This window comes from Cottoperca gobio, chromosome 17, assembly GCF_900634415.1.
Source record: "Cottoperca gobio chromosome 17, fCotGob3.1, whole genome shotgun sequence".
In the NCBI taxonomy this organism is placed as follows: Eukaryota; Metazoa; Chordata; class Actinopteri; order Perciformes; family Bovichtidae; genus Cottoperca; species Cottoperca gobio.
This window is the reverse complement of record NC_041371.1, coordinates 21,000,955-21,021,265: the sequence shown is the minus strand read 5'-3', so window position 1 is coordinate 21,021,265 and position 20,311 is coordinate 21,000,955. Positions and strand designations below refer to the sequence as shown.

The following is a 20,311-nucleotide window of genomic DNA, read 5'->3' as shown; positions in this document are numbered from 1 at the left end:
AACGAGCTGCTAACTATCTTAAAGTCAAATGTCCTTCGGTCTACAGCTGATCATCTCATAGATCCAACAGGCTCCAGTGAAGTGCGTTGACTGACTGAGCGGACCAGATGCAGTTTATTCACCGGGGGACTTCCTGTTGTTTACCAAGGCTCAAAGGTGACTGCAACAACACCATCTACCCTCATGTGTGTTTCTATAGAAACCAGCTCAGGTAAGGCAGGTAGGATGCTAATGGCCTCTCAGTGGGCCCATGAAGCTCAGCTGCATGTAACAGTTTGTCATGGAAAAGCTAACTCAATCCCTTTTGATCATAGGCTACAGAATAAAATGTGATTTTGTTTAAGTGCCTACATAATGATCTGGCTCCACTTTACATTTCTGAACTCTTAACCCCTTCCTCTGCTTTGTCACCCTTCAGATCAGAGACTCAGATGCTGTTCCACGGTCCAGGCTTTTTGTACGCCTGTATTGATGGGCATTTTGGATAAAATATATTTTTGTATTTACATTTAGTTTTTTCACTTTTTGTTTTATCCCACTTTGTTTGACTTTCACTTCTTGAAATCCTTGTTTTTTGTGTTTGTCAATGTTCTTTAAATATTTAATGATTCCCAGAGGGGTCATGTCACTCTGTCAGGTGGTTCACAAAATAGTTTTATTACAAACAGATTGTGCTGTATCATTAAAGAGTGCCGTTGGGGACGTTTGCGTCAAATAAAACAAGCATATTATTCCCACCCCAATACAACCTCACAACGTGCAATATGTTCATTATCTTAACGTTGCAGCACTTACTAGAAGTCAGCTTTAGACTGCTAAGTTTAAATGTCTGGGTTTATCAGTCTTACTACTATTCATTTTCTCAAAGCTTTTAAGATCAATTACATGAAAAGTATTGATGCTGTCAAGTTCAATTCAAATGTAATTTGAATAAAATGATCCTGTTTAGAAGTATATAAGTGGAATTAACACGATTCAAAGTTCAATATGTTTCTTGTGTTTCTCACTATTGAACAGTTTTAGAATACAAATAGTTCCAAAGGCATGTAGTTAGCGTTACGCTTAGTCTGTGTTACAATTATGAGGGGAAAATGTCTGAACCCCTGTTGTATGGTGTTGTATTCGGTGAAGCAATTTGTAACTCCGGTTTTGAAAGGCGCTTTAGAAATAAAATGCATTGTTATTATTAATAACTTTTTACACAATGAAACAGCACGATGACGGTACAAGTTAGTCAGAAGAAAAAAAGGCTCAATGCTGTGATTGTATGCCAAATCAACCATCTTTAAACACATTTACACTCAAGTTATAACTGACAATTATCGATTAATCTGCCTATTAATGTTATCGATTAATTGTTTGGTCTATAAAATGTCAGAAAATAGTGAAAAATGCCCAGACGAGTTTCTCAAAGTCCAAGGTGATGTCTTTAAATGTCTTGTATCTTCAAGAGACAGAAGATATTCACTTTAATATATTAATATATATTAATTAATGTATATTAATTATATAATAACACATATATAAAAACCCGTAATTAATATATTATATATATATATATATATATATATATATATAATTTATATATATATTATATATTTTATATATAAAACAGAGAAAAGCTGGACATCTCCACATTTGAAAGGCTTAAAACAGCGTTTTCTGACATTCTTTGCATGAAAATGCAACGATTAGTTGACTTATTGTTGCTGCTCTAATGTACACACACACACACACACACACGCACACACAGATACTGCCTCACACACGTGTGTCCTGCCACATTTCATTCTCCTGCAGGCCTGTTGTGCTGGAAACCTCTCAGATTGTCCCGTCATTGTGTGACATGAGTGCACGATGCTGAGCGAGTTTATTTGCGTTATTCAAACAGTTGAAACTCCTTGTATTATTCATGGGTTGCTGGAAAAACACATGGAGGTATTAGCTTGGTGACAGTTTTGTTTATTAGAACAAGCCCTGGGCTAGAAAAAGCACAGCAGCTTGATAATCGAGCCAACCATTCAATAAAACAGACAGCGATGTCATGCCTCATCTATACTGTATTTAATACAATGTTTTTTGGGGAATATTTTCCATAACCTTATATCACACGTTATGATGCAAGGTTTAATATTCTGGGAAGTGTAATCGCAGTTTATCGGATATACTTTATCCCCTGTACCTTTTTATTACTGAGTGTGATGTATTTTATTTGTGAACTGCCGAGTGGAGTCTGTTTTTGTACAGCAGCAAAGTTCTTCACATCTATAACCTACAAGCGGGCCGAGCGGCCTGGCACACGTCTTCACTGGGCTGTGGTGGGAGAATCAAGGGCTTTTGATGAAACTGTAGAAAACAAGATTAAAAATGTATAAAGCTCAGTGCACTTTACCCCACCTGGTAACCCGAGACATTGCCTGCACCGCGAGGCAGACAGCATGGCGCTGCTCTGCGGACGTGACTCAAACAGAATTTCATCTTTAACATAAATGCCTAATGGGAACGGACCACTGCAATCTTTTCAAACCGGACTGTGTTGTTGTTTCTGCTGATTTGATGCATTCTGCCCTGTGTTTACAGGTCTCACCCCAGCTCAGCCTCTTCTGCAGGAGAAGCCTCCTGTGATGTCACTTTTCTACCTCAAAGAAGTTTGAAATGACCTCGCAACTGGTGCAACACATTCCCCCGACTGTCCGGGCCAGTGGGTGTAATTGGACTCACAGTGTTTCCTGTTATGTGATTATAAAGCTGAACAACATTTGTGAACAACATACGCAGCCGCAAGTCGGTGTGTAGAAAGGCAGAGAGTCACCGAGCACGATGGATAATCAGCAGAAGAGGAATCTAACTTTTCTCAACATTGGACTGATATTTATGCTGAGCGGCATTGAGTACGGTAAGTTCAATATGACAGCTTTATGGACTGGAAGACGTGAGATAATGGGCTCATTAGAGCAGAATCTGCCTGACATTTAGGCTGTAAGAGGATATTTAAATGACATATATTTAACTGTGGGTAAACTTGTTCTTCTCCACCCTGCTGTGGTGCTCTCAGCCGTCATTCTCCCTACAATATGGAGGTATCTCCAGATTTTGGAGGCCCCCCCGTACTTCCTGGGTCTGGGTCTGTCTGCCTTCAGTCTGAGCGGGCTGATCACAGGCCCGCTGTTTGGTTTATGGTCAGATCGGAGCAAGACTACAAAGTCCATCATCCTTTTCTCCAATCTTTTTGAGATTATCGGTGAGTAATCACAGACAAATCCTATGATGGCAGAGTCACATTTAACAAACCACTGGCGTGACTGTGCTGGACTGTAACTTAGTACATTTACTCAAGTACTGTCCTAAAGTACAATTTTTAGGTACCTTTCCATGGATCATGCATTATTACAGGTTAAGCTACCCAGCAGTGTATAAAGTAGTTCAAATAAACTCCACATATACAGAAGTGTTACAGTAACATTACTGTAAATTCTACATCAATCCTGTGTATTTTTTGTGTTTTTCCCTTTTTCTTTGTGATTTGTTAAATATAAAAGCATGGGAATATTGTACCTTTGAATCTTGTCTACCACACTATACATTTAAGCAAATAAAATAGACCAGCTGAACACATTAATGCATCAATAATTATAAACCATTAATATAATATATGCTTCTGAATTGGGCCATTCTGCATGATGAGTACTTAACTTTATGTACTAAGTATATTTTTGTACTTTTACTTCATTACAGTTTTGAATGCAGGACTTTCACTTGCAACAGAGTAGTTCTACACTGTGGTATTAATACTTTTACTGAAGTTAAAGATCTGAGTACTTTGTCCACCTGCTTTTTGCAACAAATTGTCAGAGGATCACAAAAGTAATTAGGCTTCATCACCTGAGTACAACACTTCATGCCAATCCATCCAATAGTGGTTGAGATATTTTATATTTTGGTCGCTTGTTTCACACTGGAGATGTATTTTTCAGCATGTTTATTTGTCCTCAGGTAACTTCATGTATTTTATTGGATACTCAAAGTGGTTGTTGTTAAGCAGTCGGCTTGTAGCAGGTGACACACACGCACACATGTCATGGAATAACACTCATGTACAGTATCCGCGTGCTGTGGACGTGTAACGCGACGATGCTGTTTCCCTCTCAGGTGTCGGTGCAGGAGCGGGCTCCTCCATCTTTGGTTTCCTGACTCGGAGCACTCGGCCGGAGGAGCGCGCTGGCATCTTCGCGGCCATCATGGCCTGTCGACAAGTTGGCCTCCTCGTGGGTCAGTTTCATTTCACCTCCTCTGTCTTGTGAGAAATATCAGACACCGGAGAGGATGTGATATCTTCTTTGATGTTCACTTTCAACTGTGAGAAGGAGACATTCAATCAAGTCACTAAGGTGGAGCCTTCTGTCTCCATACATCCTCTGTTTTTACTCTTCCATTCCTCTTTTAAGTTTCTCCTCCTGTCTCCACAGGGCCGGCGTTCAACCTGTTCCTGCGGCTGTGTGATTTCAAACTTGGGCCCTTTGTTGTGAACAAATACACATCTCCTGGGGTAACAGCATCCAGATAATCAGTAATCTAAGGCTCTCTGAAAGCCTCGTGAATACAGAAATAGTTTCTCTACATTCTGCACTCCTCCTGGCTCACATGTATTATTTTTCTTCTTCTTTGTTCTCCTCTGAACAGTACGCCTGCAGCGATACTCAGGCCCGTAACAACCTGAATCGATCTATTTCCATCTCTTACTCTCTGAATAAAACACCTGTAGAACGGATGAAGCTTAAATGAGATATAACAAAGCTCCTTCGCCTACTTCCATTTTTCCCATATAATTTGCCACCACACGACACGTCTCTTTATTTCAGTCTGCCAGGTTACTTCATGTCTTGAACACTCTGCTCCACATGTCAAATACTTTATCTCTCCTGATAGTTTTCTAGGATTTTGATGTTGTAAAAAGCAGAGGCGAAGAAAGGCTTCTGGTGGCCTTGAATGTTTTCTCAAAAGCCCTGAGTATTTTAAGTTTATAAAATACATTCAGCATTTTCCCTCTATTGTTGCCAGATGTACGATAATTATAGTATTTGTACATTCATTTTGCCCTCTGTATGACGTACAATCAATGATGCCAAAAGTGCCATAATGCACGATAATATAACTTTAATATTTTGTGATGCTTACAGTTAGCCTAGTAAATAGTTTTAGTTAGTCTGCGCTGTCTCATTTGAATTCATTTCCAAATAGCAAAATTTGGATCCTACGTCTGTGTTTAAGCATCTCTTCTCACATGACCGCTCTCCAGCCAATCAGGCTCCCCATCAGGGAGTAAAGCAAGAAAACAGCCCATTGAATTAAATATCATTTTAATTTAAAACGGCTATATGCCTGAAATCAGGCACGGTCGCTGAGAACTTTAAGCGCTGTAGCTACGTCAGCTAGCTTTAAAAAAAACTGAAAGAACCAAACTCAGAGCATTGGATGAACCCAGGTTCAAAATTCATGTTACAATTTTTTGATACATTAGTGTCAAATCTCTTTTTATCACTCCATAAATCTGTTGATTCTGTCAACAGCCAAAAAAATAAAAATAAATGTTTTCTTGTTTTTAGGAATAAAATGTTCTATAAATCAAGCTCCGAATAAATCCCTCAGTAAAAACCTTCAGAATATAGATGCATATTATAGAACTCTCATATTGACCAGTGCATGAAAAAGTGCCTGCAGTTTTTCGCCTTAAAAATAGTAACATCAGACAATCTTTGCTTCTTTTTAGGTGGCAGGAGTATAAATCCTTTTTTTCCTTTGCACCCATCATGTTTTTCTCAAATGATTTACAGATTTATTGGTATTCTCTTGACTCAAAAGGCTTGACAAATGTTGCATATAGCTGGACCCCCCTACTTTTGGGCTGAGCCCCGAATGTTTACAACGTCTGGTTCCGCCCCTGGTAAAAAGAAGTTAAATTCTAAAATACTTAAGGACATTTTTGTTTCTCCTCCCTCCTTACTCTCAGATCTTCATGTGCCTGTTGTGGGTGCTGCTCCAGTTCCTCGTCCTGGCTATGTACTGGGATGTACCACCCATCAGCTCGGAGGGGGGCGCGGTGATGGTGGAGATGAAACAAGAGGAGAAGGATGAGGAGGAGGTGCTGTTGATGGGGTCTGACGATGAGACGGTGCACACCTACAGAGCTGTCAACTCCGACCAATCAGAGACCTCCGCCTCTTCTGAGATGGAGCCCGTCCACGGCGCCTCGTCGGCCTCGAACCCCTTGAAAAACTTCAGCGCCAGCAGAGGTGAGTGAGCAGGTTTGACTGCCCGTCCCGAGCAATGACTGTCAGCCTTCCTCTGCCTTATTTGTGGAGTTCAGGTAGGAAGAAGTGTCACTGCCAATGCACATGTTTCATATCAGCTCCATTGATTTTCCTGCACACACACACACACACACACACACACACACACACACACACACACACACACACACACACACACACACACACACACACACACACACACACACTTACAGACACACACTCTCTATTCTCCATGTCTCTCTGAGGAGTTCTGTGTGGCATGTCAGATCAGATTCCCTGTGTATTGATTGGACCTGTGTGTGTGTGTGTTTGTGTGTGTGTGTGTGTGTGTGTGTGTGTGTGTGTCTGCTTTCTGTGTGTGCATGTTTATGTATTATGAGCGGTGTCCTACTGGATTAGTGTCAGAGTAAGTTTACATGCAAGCAGTGATAGTGTGCCTTTATTGATTCATTTTTTCTGTGCTTTGTTGGTCTGTGTGTGTGTGTGTGTGTGTGTGTGTGTGTGTGTGTGTGTGTGTGTGTGTGTGTGTGTAAGGCAAACCTTCACATCAATTCCCTCTCTCTTTGAAGATGTGGTAAAGTCATGGATAGCAGACTGCTGTTTTTATTGACTGGCGTGCTGTGGTTGACTTGTGGATAAAATGGAAACTGAATTGGTAATGTGGCCAACATTCTTCTTATTGATTCCTTTTTGATTTGAAGAAAACTGGAGGATGTGTGCCTGTTAGCCGTTATAGTGGGTCTCTCTTGAATTATTGATCTTCCTTGACTTTTTGTGTACGAGTGTAGAATCTTTGAAACTGAAACAGGTCTTTCACTTTCTTTTTATTTCTGGTGGGGGTTGTGTAAACAACACAAGTAAAACCTGAGTGACTTAAAAATATGTAGTGCTAAGAGCAGTATATATAACGATGAATAGCCATGTGAATCTGTGTGTGTGTGTGTGTGTTTGTGAGTGTCTGTTGACAGATTTTGTGACTGCGATAATGTCGCAACTGTGCAAGATGAAAACCAGTTTGCCTGTCTGGACTTGGGTTAGCGCCTGTGCAAATAGTGCAGTGCGTAAAAGTGCACATAGAAGAACATCAAAATCCACACAGCAGCTCGGCCAGGTGCACTAACGGCCACTATGGGACGTTTCTGTATATTTCCTTGTACAAAATAGTCGCTTGTTGATGCCATTATGTTACCGGTGATACAAATGAGGATGTGTGTGTGTGTGTGTGTGTGTGTGTGTGTGTCTGTTAAACATGTTGCACTTTTAAATGATGACGTCTCTATGTGTGTCGGCCAGTCTGAACTTCGACTTTCTTCCAGAAGCCTTCATCAAACTTGGGGGACACACATCTAATGGGGCTTGGACTTTATTGAGGCCATAAAACTTTCATGGCAGCTTTTGCACTCATGACGCGTAGACTTTAGCGTTGCTACTGTAAAAGTGTGCATAGACTCGAAGCCCAAGAAGCAGCACAATGCTAAAGGTGCACTGCACTTGTGAGAGTTAATTGGGAAATTGTGGTCCTAAAAATGTCTTGTTCAGCGCTCGGTTGCGCTTAGCTCCACCCTCTCATGTCACTTCTGGTTCCAAATAACAACATGGTGACGGCCAAGATGCTGAGGCTTCAAAACCGTGGTCCACAAACCAATGGGTGATGTCACGTCCTCTTCTTATATACAGTCTATGCTTTAAACCCAGATTGTTATAAACAACTTGCCCATACCTACATAGAACTCGTAAATACTTACACACACATACATACATTAACAAACATGCTACTATAAATACACACTAGACACACAGTGCGTACTGTGAATGCAGTACTTCATAAAAATGAAGTTGTATAAATAATAGTAAAAACACTGAGCAGAGAGAATTGAGCCATAGTATATCACACACTGTAATATCAAGCCATTCATCCAGCCATCTGGCACGTACTTCCAAATTTAGCACCAAGCCCAGCTCGTTTCCCTCCTGTCCAAGTCCATACGGGAGGTTTTGTTCCAGGAAAAGCTGGTATCAGAATTAGTAATTTATTAAAATATTAATTTTTCTTAAATAGAAAAAAAAAGCAGAACTCTCCCTTATCTCTAGAAAAGGACACTTTATTGGACCGGCGGATCAACATGAGCAAAAGATTCATCACGCCTGCCTCTTTCAGTCTCAAGATTACTTTCAGATTATTACGTTTTATTTTCTCTTTAAACTTCTTTTTCTCAACCTAACTCGCCAGTTGAAAGTTTCAGTTCCATGGTACCACTTGAGCTTGTTTTATGATTTTCTCTCTCTCTCTCTCTCTCTCTCTCTCTCTCTCTCTCTCTCTCTCTCTCTCTCTCTCTCTCTCTCTCTCTCTCTGCCTTTCACTCGGCAGAGTTCCTGAGAGAGGAGGTGGTTGTTCTCCTCACGGCTCAGTTCATCACTCTCTTCAATCAGACAGCGCTGGAGGTGAGAGCAGCTACCGTTGAGATCCATCAGCCGGGGTTTCCAAGCATTTCACACAGTGTCACACTATTTTACCCTGAGTTTCATCCAAACTGCATCAATCTGAGCCTTACCTTGAAAGACCTGCGCTGCTACCATGAGAAAATAATCAAGTATCGCTTAACGCTCAAAGTAAAAGTGATGTAAGGAGGGTAGATAATCGGTCTCTGTGTCCCAGACATGAACCACGAAGAGGCCGTTTCTCTTCTCATTAAGATGTGGCGACTTAATAGTCACTTATACGATCATTTCAATATCAAAACAGAAGAATTATTTAGATCTGGACTGAATGAAGCCTTTGAAGGACTTTGTAGGGCTGGTGGAAAAATCTGATTCATGAAAGAATTGAGATTCTCATCCTCTAAGAAAAGGTTTTTTCTTCAGTAGAAGCTAGACATTGTTAGTGACGGACAGTAACACTACTACACACCAAGTCAAAGTCGTGTCAAGTATTATTGTATGATTTGTTGAAAAAACACACAAAATACCATATTTCCATGTTAGTTATGTATCGTTTAATTTGAAGTTTCTGAGACATTTAAAGGCAGCTAGCTTAAGACAACTATTTTATTTATGTAACAAGCAGCATTTAAATGTTTTGTATAACTTGAACTTGTTATTTCTTAAGTAACTGAGAATTAATAAATACTAAAATAAAATTGTAAAATGTTTGGATGTGGCATGAATAAACGTTACATTTTGTCTTTGTGTTTTTACATTTTCAATAAGTTAATATAATAAAAACTCCATGATAATCTTACACATACTCTGCTTCCATGCCATAATCAGCCACATGGCCTTTATTAACGCACAGCGAACTGGAGTAGAAGGTGAAATTAGCACCCGATGTGCTGAATCCAGAATCCATTTTGAATCAGGAATCGATTTTGACTTTAATACTAATTGTGAGATTCCAAAAGATTCACACTTTCTCATCTCAGCTCTGATAAGCCTTTCCTCCTCTACCTCTGAATGAGTCCCTTTGTCTGGCTGTCTGAACATCTTTCTTAAAATCCTCCCAGACCATGGTGACTCCTCTGACGCAGCGCCACTTCAGCTTTGGCGAGCTGGGCAACAGCCTGATGTACAGCCTGTGTGGGGTGGAGGTCATCCTGGGCTTCTTCTTCGTGCGCTGGCTGAGCAGGAAGGTGGCGGACCGCGCCGTGCTGGCCGTGGGCCTGGTCATCTGCTGCACCGCCTGTATCTGGTGCCTCATCTTCCTCTGCAACCCCCGAGGTGCTGACCTGTCCGGGAAAACATACAAACACAAATGAAGAGGCACACACAGCCTTGTGTTCTCTTCCAAATCCTTTCTGCGAGGCTGTTGTTGGTGTAGAGTGCAGCCGAGCCATATCTGGTTACACGCTGGCTGCATTGAATGTGCCTGTAAATGATATCATGGCTGTGGCAGGCCAGCAGGAGATCATACAGGCAAACTGGATCCTGTATGTTCATGTTCCGCGTATGTTGCCGCTCGTCACTTTTATCGCTCTGATTACAAGTGACAGGTGCTGGAGCTGGGGAGTGCCTGAGTACATATAAAAGGATAACAGTAATCTAATTAGACAAAAACGCTATTTGTTAAAGCATAGCCTACTTTTGTTTGCTATTTGTTACAGCTACAGTTAAAACAACCAAAGAGATGAAACCTTAGAAGGCAGACACCTGAAGAAAAACACATTTTGTTATGGACCGCTAAGAAACATGTTTGATTGGTGAAATTGCGTTTTGATCATAAGATTACAGATTTTTCAGCTTATGCAGGGACATCCAACAGTTTGAGTGGGCACACATTCACACAAACATGTGCATGGTGCAAAGCAGCAGAGAACAAATATCGAGTGGCTGCCAGCTTGGCAGTGGTTTAGCTTTCCGATAGAGCCATCTCTGCCGGTGCCAGCCCATTGGTGGAAGGAAGTTAAAAACCGAGAGAAGCAGGGATGGATGACTGACGCACGCTTTGAATCCTTATCACCACGTATCAGAAATAAAAAGCAACAAAATATTATAATTCAATAAACAAGAGATCTACTAATATATTCCTTTTATGTAAGGGAGAGTTGGTGTTAGATTGCGTCTGCAAATGTAATGGTTTAATTATATGTTCCTTATAATATGGGGCTACCATCATTCAGTAATAGCAGGGTATTATCCTTGCATCAGGTGGATACAGATGGGAGCTGTCGGCCTTCATCATCGGAGTGTTTCTGCAGCTGCTGGGGCTTCCCTTCGTGGCCGTGTCTCAGGTGTCTCTCTTCTCTAAAGTCACTGCAGAGAAAACACAAGGTTGGCTCCATTTTCCTGCTGTCCATATGATTCAACATATTAAAACAACAGATTGCTGCTCAGCATATGTAACGCAAAGAAACAGTTATACATGTTTTTTTTTTTTATAACATTTATTTATTTTGTGACACCTCACCAAAAGGATTCAGCCAAGGTGTCAGACGCTCGGTTGGGGGCCTGGCCACCATCTTGGGTCCTTTGTGGGCTGGAGGACTGACCAATCATTTGTACATAATGCTGGGCATGATGCTAGCTCTCCTCGTCATGATCACAGTGAGTAGAAAACAGCACATTTTGGTATTTAGTAGCATCGGAAAATTGGTAAAATGATGAATCAAAAGAAGAATTTTGCTTATTCTCTTTCTTGCCAAGAGGGAGATGAGAAAATGTATATGACTCTCATGTCTGTATGGTAGCGCTAAAGCTCTTAGCTTAGCATAAAGACTGTACGTAGAGGTTAACAGATGACCTGGCTCTGTCTACAGGACAAGTTTTAAACATGGACGTGTAAAGAGGAGAGCTGGTGCTATGAAATTGAAGCCAATTCGACATAGTGGCTAAACCGTGGAATTACAATTTCCGGGTCCATCATGTGATGCTATTGGGTCCAATTACCTGTCCCCGTAGAATTGAGTGGGAAAGACTTGTCTTTAAATCAGCGGATAATCATTTTTTCCATACACTGTATGAAATATGGAAACAGTGTCCGTGACGTCACCCAAAGGTTTCTGAAGAGCCACCTAACCCCAGCTGATGTAAAGGTGTGTAAAGAAGTGGATCGTCGGTGGAGAGAGGAGGGCCCGCGTGACTCAGCAGAGCAGACGACCTGACTCAGCACCGACCTGTCACTCAAAGCTGCCACAACCTTATTTATGCATAACTTTAAGCCTAAAAACAATTTAAAAGAGAAGTTTTTTGTACCATGCTGTAAACATGTTTACTTCTGCTGTGAAGTTGATCCTTTAACGTCGGGGGTTTATGCAGCTTCCAGTGGCCATTCAGGGAACTCCAGTTTTTGGATCTCCCGTATAGGCGTCACTTTTCAGTCCAGGAGGTTTCCTCTTGGTATCAACACTTAAACAGCGCTTATTATATATAATCATTAGGTCCCAGTAGCCAAATCCAGAATTTCTTCCCTTCCTCCGTTCTTGTGAATGAGCCCGAGACTGAGCAGGTGGGAGGGGGGGTTAAAGGAAACGCTGTTGCTCTTTGGGCCCCACGGATGTGAAGATCCGAAGACTTAATTTTAAACCCTGCAGTCAAACTTTTTTGGCTTCATGTGGGACAAAGCAACTTTCAGAAGAACGAGCAGGCCCAGCTGTATCCAGTTCACTTATTCAGTTCAGCTTGTTTTTATTTCTATTCTCTTGGCTCTTTAATGAAGTCTGCTATGTCTTGATGCTTTTAATGTTTTTTGTAAAGCGCTTTGATTTACCGCCTTGTTAAAATGTGTTGTTTAAATAAACATGTAAATTAGTGAGCTTTTAGAGCTGCTGTTAGGTGCATTTTTGAACTTCCTCCCTGAGCCAGGCTTTGTGTTTTCCTCCAGTCTTTAAGCGTCTCCTGGCCTTTAGCTTCTTATTTAAAAATCCATCTACCAGCACCTCTAAAGCTTTTTAATTAACATGTCATATTTTGTTTGTGCCATACAAATAACAAAGTGTAAAAATGACAATTTGTGGTTTTATAGCAAGTTATATGCCTGACTCACTTCCTGCTTCCATATTTACATTATGCATTTTCTCTAGGCAAGAAAGCGAATGAGACAATATTGAACTATTGCTGTAATTTTCATTCTCTCAATGAGCTGGAATTGACATTTAATGCTTTCCCCACCCTGTATGTGCCTTCTCTGTTAGAAACTATTTAAAGCTCTTTCCACACACCCATACAGTAGCTACTTGCCAGTAAAATCCTTAACTCAGCACTCTGCTTATTACATTACTTATTACTCGGTGCTCTCTATTCTCTAAAGCCACATCACTATGTGCATTTCGCAGGTTATGACAGTGCTGTCCTACGACCGCCTGACTCAGCCCAGGGCAGTGCAGTGCGCCCAGAGCTCTGACAGCGGAGGATAGAGCTGCAGTCTGTCTGGAGAGCCGAGAGGGAAGGGCGACAGAGGGAGCGCTGCAGACTTCACAGCAGGAAACTGAATGAGGAGGGAATAAATATGTTCAGAACACATACCGTACAGAGCCTGCCACAGAGGTGACCGCACATGTTGTTAAGCTTTGCACCATCTCTCTGCTATCAGATGTGATTAGAATCTACGTGCATGTGTATGACTATCAGACTATTAATTATACTTTACACAAGGGGGCACCATTGCTCTCATATTGAATATTCAGAGGGGTAATTGAAGATGAAAGCCATTATTTTTAAACTGAACTATTTATATTCCCAGGTGTTGATGAAAAGATAAGAGAGCAGGTTTTTCTTCTTCCATGTGACCCATGTACCACATTTCCATTTCTTGTCTTCCTCTAAAAAAATAAATTTAAAAAAAACGTAGTTGAAAATGAAACAGTTGACATAATGGGTGCAGAAGTGGCGTTGTCAACATCTAAGCAGCTCCATGTCAGTGTGGCTGATAGAAGAAGAGGGTCAAATAAAGTGAAGCTTTAGAGATGTCTTACTCTTCATCTGTCGTGTTGAAGGAACATTTCTAGCGTTAATGCAGAGCCTTGGATGAGTAAAGCAGATAGATGTTATCTGAACCCATTCCTCAATATGCAAATAAGAAGCTCCTGAATTAAAACCAAATTTTAGAATACTTGTTAATTAGCCATCTCTATCGTTTTACTATGGGGGGAATTAAAGTTTAATTGCCTGTATTCATAATTTAAAATATGACAAGGTGTGACTTGTGTAAAGTCAGCTGTTTTTGCCTATATTCTCCTCGAGGATGTGCTCTATGCTACACGTCTCCCTCTGAGAGGACAACGTTGTAAGCAACATCAAGACATTGTACATTCCCTTTGTACCAATGAGCATGGCTTTGGCCAATCTCTGTGTTTTTGCATAATTGCAGATAAGGCTCAGTAACCTTTTCCAGTTTTCTACACTCAGCATGTGATGTTTGGCTCTCCAGAGGCTTTTCGCCTGAAATGGAAATTTTAATCTTTGCGATTCAAGGACATAATATATATAAGTACTTTCATGCCCTGATCAGCGTATTCAGGTACTTGACATTTTAAGGGAGATAACAGGGTGCAAAAAATCAGGTCAAGCCTGAATTTACTCTCTTTGAAACAGCTTGTTTCTTCAGCATGATTCCTGCTGTCCTGTGTTCTTAAACAATCTCCTTAACAACAACCTAAGTATCCACAAACATTTTTAAAGCGACTGAAAATGTGCATTTAAATCTCCAGTTCTCCTCTGTGATGTTACATCTCTGTGTAAGCATCAATTAAACTTTTAGTTAAAAAAACATTTTCAAGAGTTGTTTCACAAACCACAATGTTTCCTAACCCTAACCCTAACCCTAACCAAGTAGTTTCCTGCGAAGACTGTGTGCATGTAACGTGTAAGTATAATTCTTATACTTTGTGTAAATTGTATTACTAAGACTGGTTGCTGACTTTACGACTTTTGCTAATATCACTGGGAGAGCGCAGGACTCCACCAAGCCGACTCCGCCCCATGATTCGGACCGCTCTGTAATGTAATGGGCTCTTCCTCGGCCCAAGCTACACACTTCCACCAAGGTCCATGAAGATTGTGCCGGTAGCTTTTCTGTAGTCCTGCTGACAAACAGACAAAATACCAACAAGCAAAAAACAGAACCTCCTCGACGGAGGTAATAAAAGAAGTGAGCACACTGTGCCTCCCCAGGTGACAAAACAAAGTTAATGATGAAGTCTTTATGATATGTGTGTGCCTTTTTAGATCCAGTTAAAGGTATAGGCGATGCAGTAACGGTCCCCGGATGATTGACGTTAGCCGTGGAAAACTTGGCTTCAAATCCAAAGTAGTTCACTACAACATTAAATATTCATGACTGAAGAATGTTACATTATCTTTGGGTATTATTTATGGGGAGTTTAACATTTAAAAGCTGCTACATCAGGTCTGCGTGGGCGGGGTTTGATGCGATTTGATTGACGTGTTCTGAATGATGTACAAAGGTAAGTCACACCAACTTTGAAACCGATCCTTGCCCGCTGCAAACAAGCAAGGAGAGCTCAGAGAAAACAATACATACAAAACCAAACTTTGGCAGATAATAGTGCAGGACCCCATCGCTCACAGTAAAAAGCTGACTGAGAACATATGTTTTAAAGAGACTGCATTAAGTGTACATCATTACATGATTCACAAAAGGCTTTTCTATATGTGGTACCAGACAATCCACTTCTCTACATCGTGATCATCCTGCTTTCACACACAAGATTGTCTGCATCAGTGCAGTCAACTATGTTCCGACTCAGCCTCTGTAGCAGCCCATAGAGGCGGGACAAACCCCCCAAGGACATAAATAGAAAAGTCAGAGGCCTTGGGCTTTTATGTTAAATATACCAAAGGTTATGAAATTTTAAAGATACACAGAACGACCATTTGATGCAGGAGCCAAGCACGGACCAGAGTTTGTCGCTATGGAGATTGAGTTTTGAGAGGGGGGGGGTAAATAATATTATGTAATTGGAGAGTTAAAACCCCGGTGACTCTGGTGGGGGTGGTCGTTGAACAGATTCATGTGTAGTAGCTTTAGAGGAAGCATCTGCATCTTTTACTACTACCTCACTATAAATGGCTCGGCCTGCGTTGTCATGAGTCGCTGAGGAAAAGAAACTCAGCTTGCTATTCAGCAGAGTGTAAAAACATCTTGGTCGCTCCAACTGTTGTTCAGTGTTGAGTGTTTGCTGCTGTACAATGAACTGAAGTGTAAACACTGAACTACACTTTAGTCTGTTATATCCCAGTCTTACCCTTGACTGCTTGTGGCTGCTGTTAGATTACACTGAGCCTGAGTGTATCTCTCATATTGCTCCCCTGAGGCAGCACAGAGTATTTTGTCCCTAACACCCTCCCAGTTAAATATACTTAGATTTTTACACATGGACAACATATTTGTGATGAATCAAACGAGAAGCTGTCGTTACAGTGTTGTCCGTGAGAACAGAACAGAAGCCCACTGTTGAATTACATTCTGATTGTGCTGTATACATGTCCATGTATGTCCATATCCCACATGTATTAATCTGGTCACGCTGCACTCGGAACAAGGCTACATTCAGAATATCCAAAGGGATACTGTGCACATGATTCTTATCAAATAAGGAATTTTGTCAAATTTGGAATAATAGTGGAATATTAGTTTGCATGTAAATCTAGTCAATGTGGCACGGTGACAGAAAAAGATATATATACATATACATTTGACTATTCAATGACTGAAAGATAACTTAATGGGAACAAATGTGAGCATGTGCATAGATATCTCAAGAAACAAAGGCCTGGTTGATTATTTAAAGACATCTTATTTTGATATGCATTTCTAAACTCAGATTTTGAATTTGTTGCTGTTAAGCCAGTAATAAGGACAATATCTTGCTCAACAAAGATCAACCGTATATCTATTTGCTAGCACTTAGCGGAAATAACGGACACAGTTACATTACAAGGTGTAAAGAGGTGAAGGTCTTGTAGGTTCCAGCAGGCTACAGCCGACACGCAGAAACATATTCCTGTTTCTTATAGATCCTCGAACCAAGAATGATCCATATTTGCCATCTATGATACGATGATATGATGTACTAACAGCATTTTGAGAAGTGTAGGTTGGTGGAAGTAAAAATATACTGAATCTCTTATGCAAAGACAGAGAGCTGAAAGTAAGATCACGATCTGTTTCCTGAGGTGAAGAAGACGGGTTCATAAAACATACTTGAAAACGTTTTTATAAAAATGTACAATTGTTCCATAGGAACCTGAATGTGGTTGTTTTTATATCCGTATGACACATTGTTGACCTGAGGGGAAACAAATCTGGACATGGGATGGGAGCTTTACACCTTTTGTCTGATACATGACCTGAATCTTTCAAAGAAGAAAACATAGGGTCAGATATTTAAGTACAGCATTTGAGTAAATGTACTTAGTTACTTTCCACTACTGCAAAAACCTCATACACCAGGGGTTTAATAAAAGATTACCACTATTCATCAAGGGGCACTTTACCCAGGCCTGTTTTCACTTTTTTAACATTGGCCAGCTATGAAAGCAAATTGATGCTGTCGTCTAACAAAGATAAAGGTAATTGAGGAAAACAGCATTTGACTGGAGCCAGTGCGTAACAATTATGTTAGCGGCAGGCGAGGGGCAGAGAGTGGCTCTCCTCTTCCTGATGGCATAACTGTAGCCGGACTGAGGACGCTTGTTAATGGCTCGTAGATGATAGATGAGTTATCGTCTGGTGAAAAATAGAAAGGAGGAGGGGTGGGTGGCTGGGGGGGCATCAGGCCAGCAATATTCATTCTTCACTTTTTTCTCTCTCCCCGCTGCCATCCATTCTTTGTGCAGAAAGATTTATCCGTAAAAAACATTTGTTAAGATGTTTAATTTCACAGGAATATATTTATTCGGCATGTAATTTTATTTCCGTGGTGGTGGAGGCAATTCATTAGAAAATCCTTTAAATAGATGTCAGCGGTTGGTCTGCTGCCATCTTGGTCCAAGATTTACAGTTTCACCGTCATTGTTGCTGACTTAAACCTGGATGTCATTGCCAGGGTGTGGCTCGAGTCCAAAACTGTGTGTGTGTGTGTGTGTGTGTGTGTGTGTGTGTGTGTGTGTGTGTGTGTGTGTGTGTGTGTGTGTGTGTGTGTGTGTGTGTGTGTGTGTGTGCAGGCACAAAGGAAGGGAAATTTGCTTCCAATTATGTGAAAGTTTTTCTCCATTTAATTCTCAGTAGTATGTGTGTGAGCTGGCGTAAAGCTGTGAATCTACACCATATAGCGATATCAAGATGGACGACTAATGAGCTGACAGGGGAGAAAAGAGAAAACGAGGGGACAGCACACTCGTGGCTCCGTATCGATGAATCACAATTTTTTCATGTCCCCTTTCTCATAAGCAGCTATAGATTCAAAAACAGACTGGCTGGCTGGAAGGCAGATAATTAGATTTATCACATGTGACGGCGGTGCTCGCGGTATGAATATGTGTACAGGTAGCCCCCTCTGAATTTCTCATAGCTCCCCTCACTGCCTGTTTGTATTCTGCGCGCCTGGCATCGCCTCAGATACATTGAATCAATTGCCTCCACCCACAATATCCATCCACCCCCATACTCATATGTGAGCCTCAGTGAAATGAATGCCTCCGGGACATACACCGAGCACTGAGTTTAAAGCAGCCTCGCTCATTGATTGCAGCCCATTGTTATGGCAATGGAAAAATATTCAGATAATTATCAGGCTCATTTAGGTATGTGGCGTGCTCATGAACCTGGTGTTGCTTTGCAAAGGGAGAGGTTTTTTTTCCCCCTTTCAGTTTTTATTTCCCCCCCGCAGCAGCGTCAGAGAGCCTCAGAGCAGACAGTAAATTTGCTCATCAACCGGTTTCGTTCCAGTGTGAGGTAAAATTATCCAATATTTCACGGTCTGGCCCTTTGAAGGTAGCGTTACTCAGCAAAGCTCAATGTGAGCCAAAATGCAATGATGTTCAAACTATTTGAAGCCTTGTTTTCACCGGTGGATTCAGGCCTGCATGAAGAATTGATGAGAAATAAGAAACTCTTCGTTGTCTCTGCTGCATGTGATCGACTGTGATAAACAAATAAAGAAACACTCATGTTCCTCCCCTGGCGGTAAAATAGCCCGGTCATGCTTGTTGACAGCGTTAAGGTCAAGGTTTATCTGCGTGTGGGCATGTGGGAGCCCATTGATCCCATTACCAGTATGTGTGAAGAATATTATAAAATGATGAGAACTTCATAGGAGGTCAGAGGAGGATCAATATTAAATCCTATCTCATTTATAATCCCGCTGAGCGGAGAGGCTCCGCAGGGCTTAGCTGCTTAAAGAAGACAGCATTTGACAATTTATTTTAATGCTCATATGAATAAATGTAATGACACACAAGTGCTTTGAGATGAAATGTTTTTTTATTGTCTGTTTGCAGACACTTCAGTGCTGTTTCGTTGTCAACAAATGCACTATAAATACACTGATGGATTGACCAAAAAGCGCTCGCACACACGAACATGATCAAGGAAAGTATTGACATAGAAAATTCAAATCAATCTATCAAATGTTTGTTACATCTCCTGGCAGATTGATGTTGTGTCCTCGGCTATTTTTAAGGAGATTTGGCTGCTCTTATCTGCAATCTCCACCCTCTCCACCCTCTTCAGCGTCTTCTGATCAAGGATTAAGTTTCTCATTCTACATATCACTTAGAGGATTAACCCGTTCTCATTTCCACAAAGTTATGAATCTGACCGCTGTAACATTCGATGAGGGGGTTTCACGAGATTGGTTTTGAAACAAATCTACGAAGGACCTCCAAAACGTTTTTTCCCACTCTCCTAAAATCTAGGAATGTAACCTCTGATTTTGTTCCTTCCTGAGCCAATTAAGCTGTGAGATTTGTTTGAAGTTGTAGATTGAAAGGAGAGCTTGCCTGCTTCAGGCCCAAACAGTGAAGGGAGACCACAGGGGTCCAGGTTCCCAGAGCCTGCATGTGTAATCCAGTCTAACATGCATGCAAATCTCATCTGTGCCCGCACACAATGGCCTGTCTGTGTGGAGGAGGGAGGGAGGGAAGAGGAAGCAGAAAGAGAGGAAAAGCTGTAAGTGTGTGTCCACTGTGCCAGAGCATGTGCCATGATATGTCGGAGACAGAGCACAGACACACCAAGGTTCACAGACTGGTAAGAGTCTTTAATCACGGTTGATATTCAAACATCAGCATAATTAATCCAATATCTGTGGAGCTCTCTGAGGAGAGGAAAAAAACACAGCATCGCCCGTGGAACAGACACATTGTGAATTCCTGGCACCGCTCTGAGTGCTGTTCTTCTTCTCTACGACGTGGAAACAAAAGTTAGCAACCCACATCTCAGGGGAAATTAAAAAATGTCTTCTTATCCAGCCAATTAAATGATATACACCTTTTTGTACATGGCTGGAGCTGGCCCGCGGAATCTTTTTATGAGCGTGTTGTGGTTACTTCCACTCCTCACCGCAGAGAGCTTCAGCTCGCCCACAGGACGAGGCTGGAAACCAGGGCTG

The 20,311-nt window shown here is 41.3% G+C and overlaps 1 protein-coding gene across 1 annotated transcript; it reads left to right on the top strand.

Annotated features, from left to right (window-relative positions):
• The first annotated feature begins 2,786 nt into the window (after positions 1–2,786).
• On the top strand, positions 2,787–14,445 carry LOC115022797 (major facilitator superfamily domain-containing protein 8-like). The gene is made up of 11 exons (XM_029453892.1): positions 2,787–2,896; positions 3,056–3,241; positions 3,994–4,056; positions 4,150–4,269; positions 4,467–4,546; positions 6,008–6,290; positions 8,677–8,750; positions 9,809–10,022; positions 10,950–11,072; positions 11,215–11,345; positions 13,073–14,445. Exons 1-11 carry the CDS (start codon positions 2,821–2,823, stop codon positions 13,151–13,153), a joined length of 1,431 nt encoding a protein of 476 aa, XP_029309752.1. The 5' UTR covers positions 2,787–2,820; the 3' UTR covers positions 13,154–14,445.
• The last annotated feature ends 5,866 nt before the right edge of the window (positions 14,446–20,311 follow it).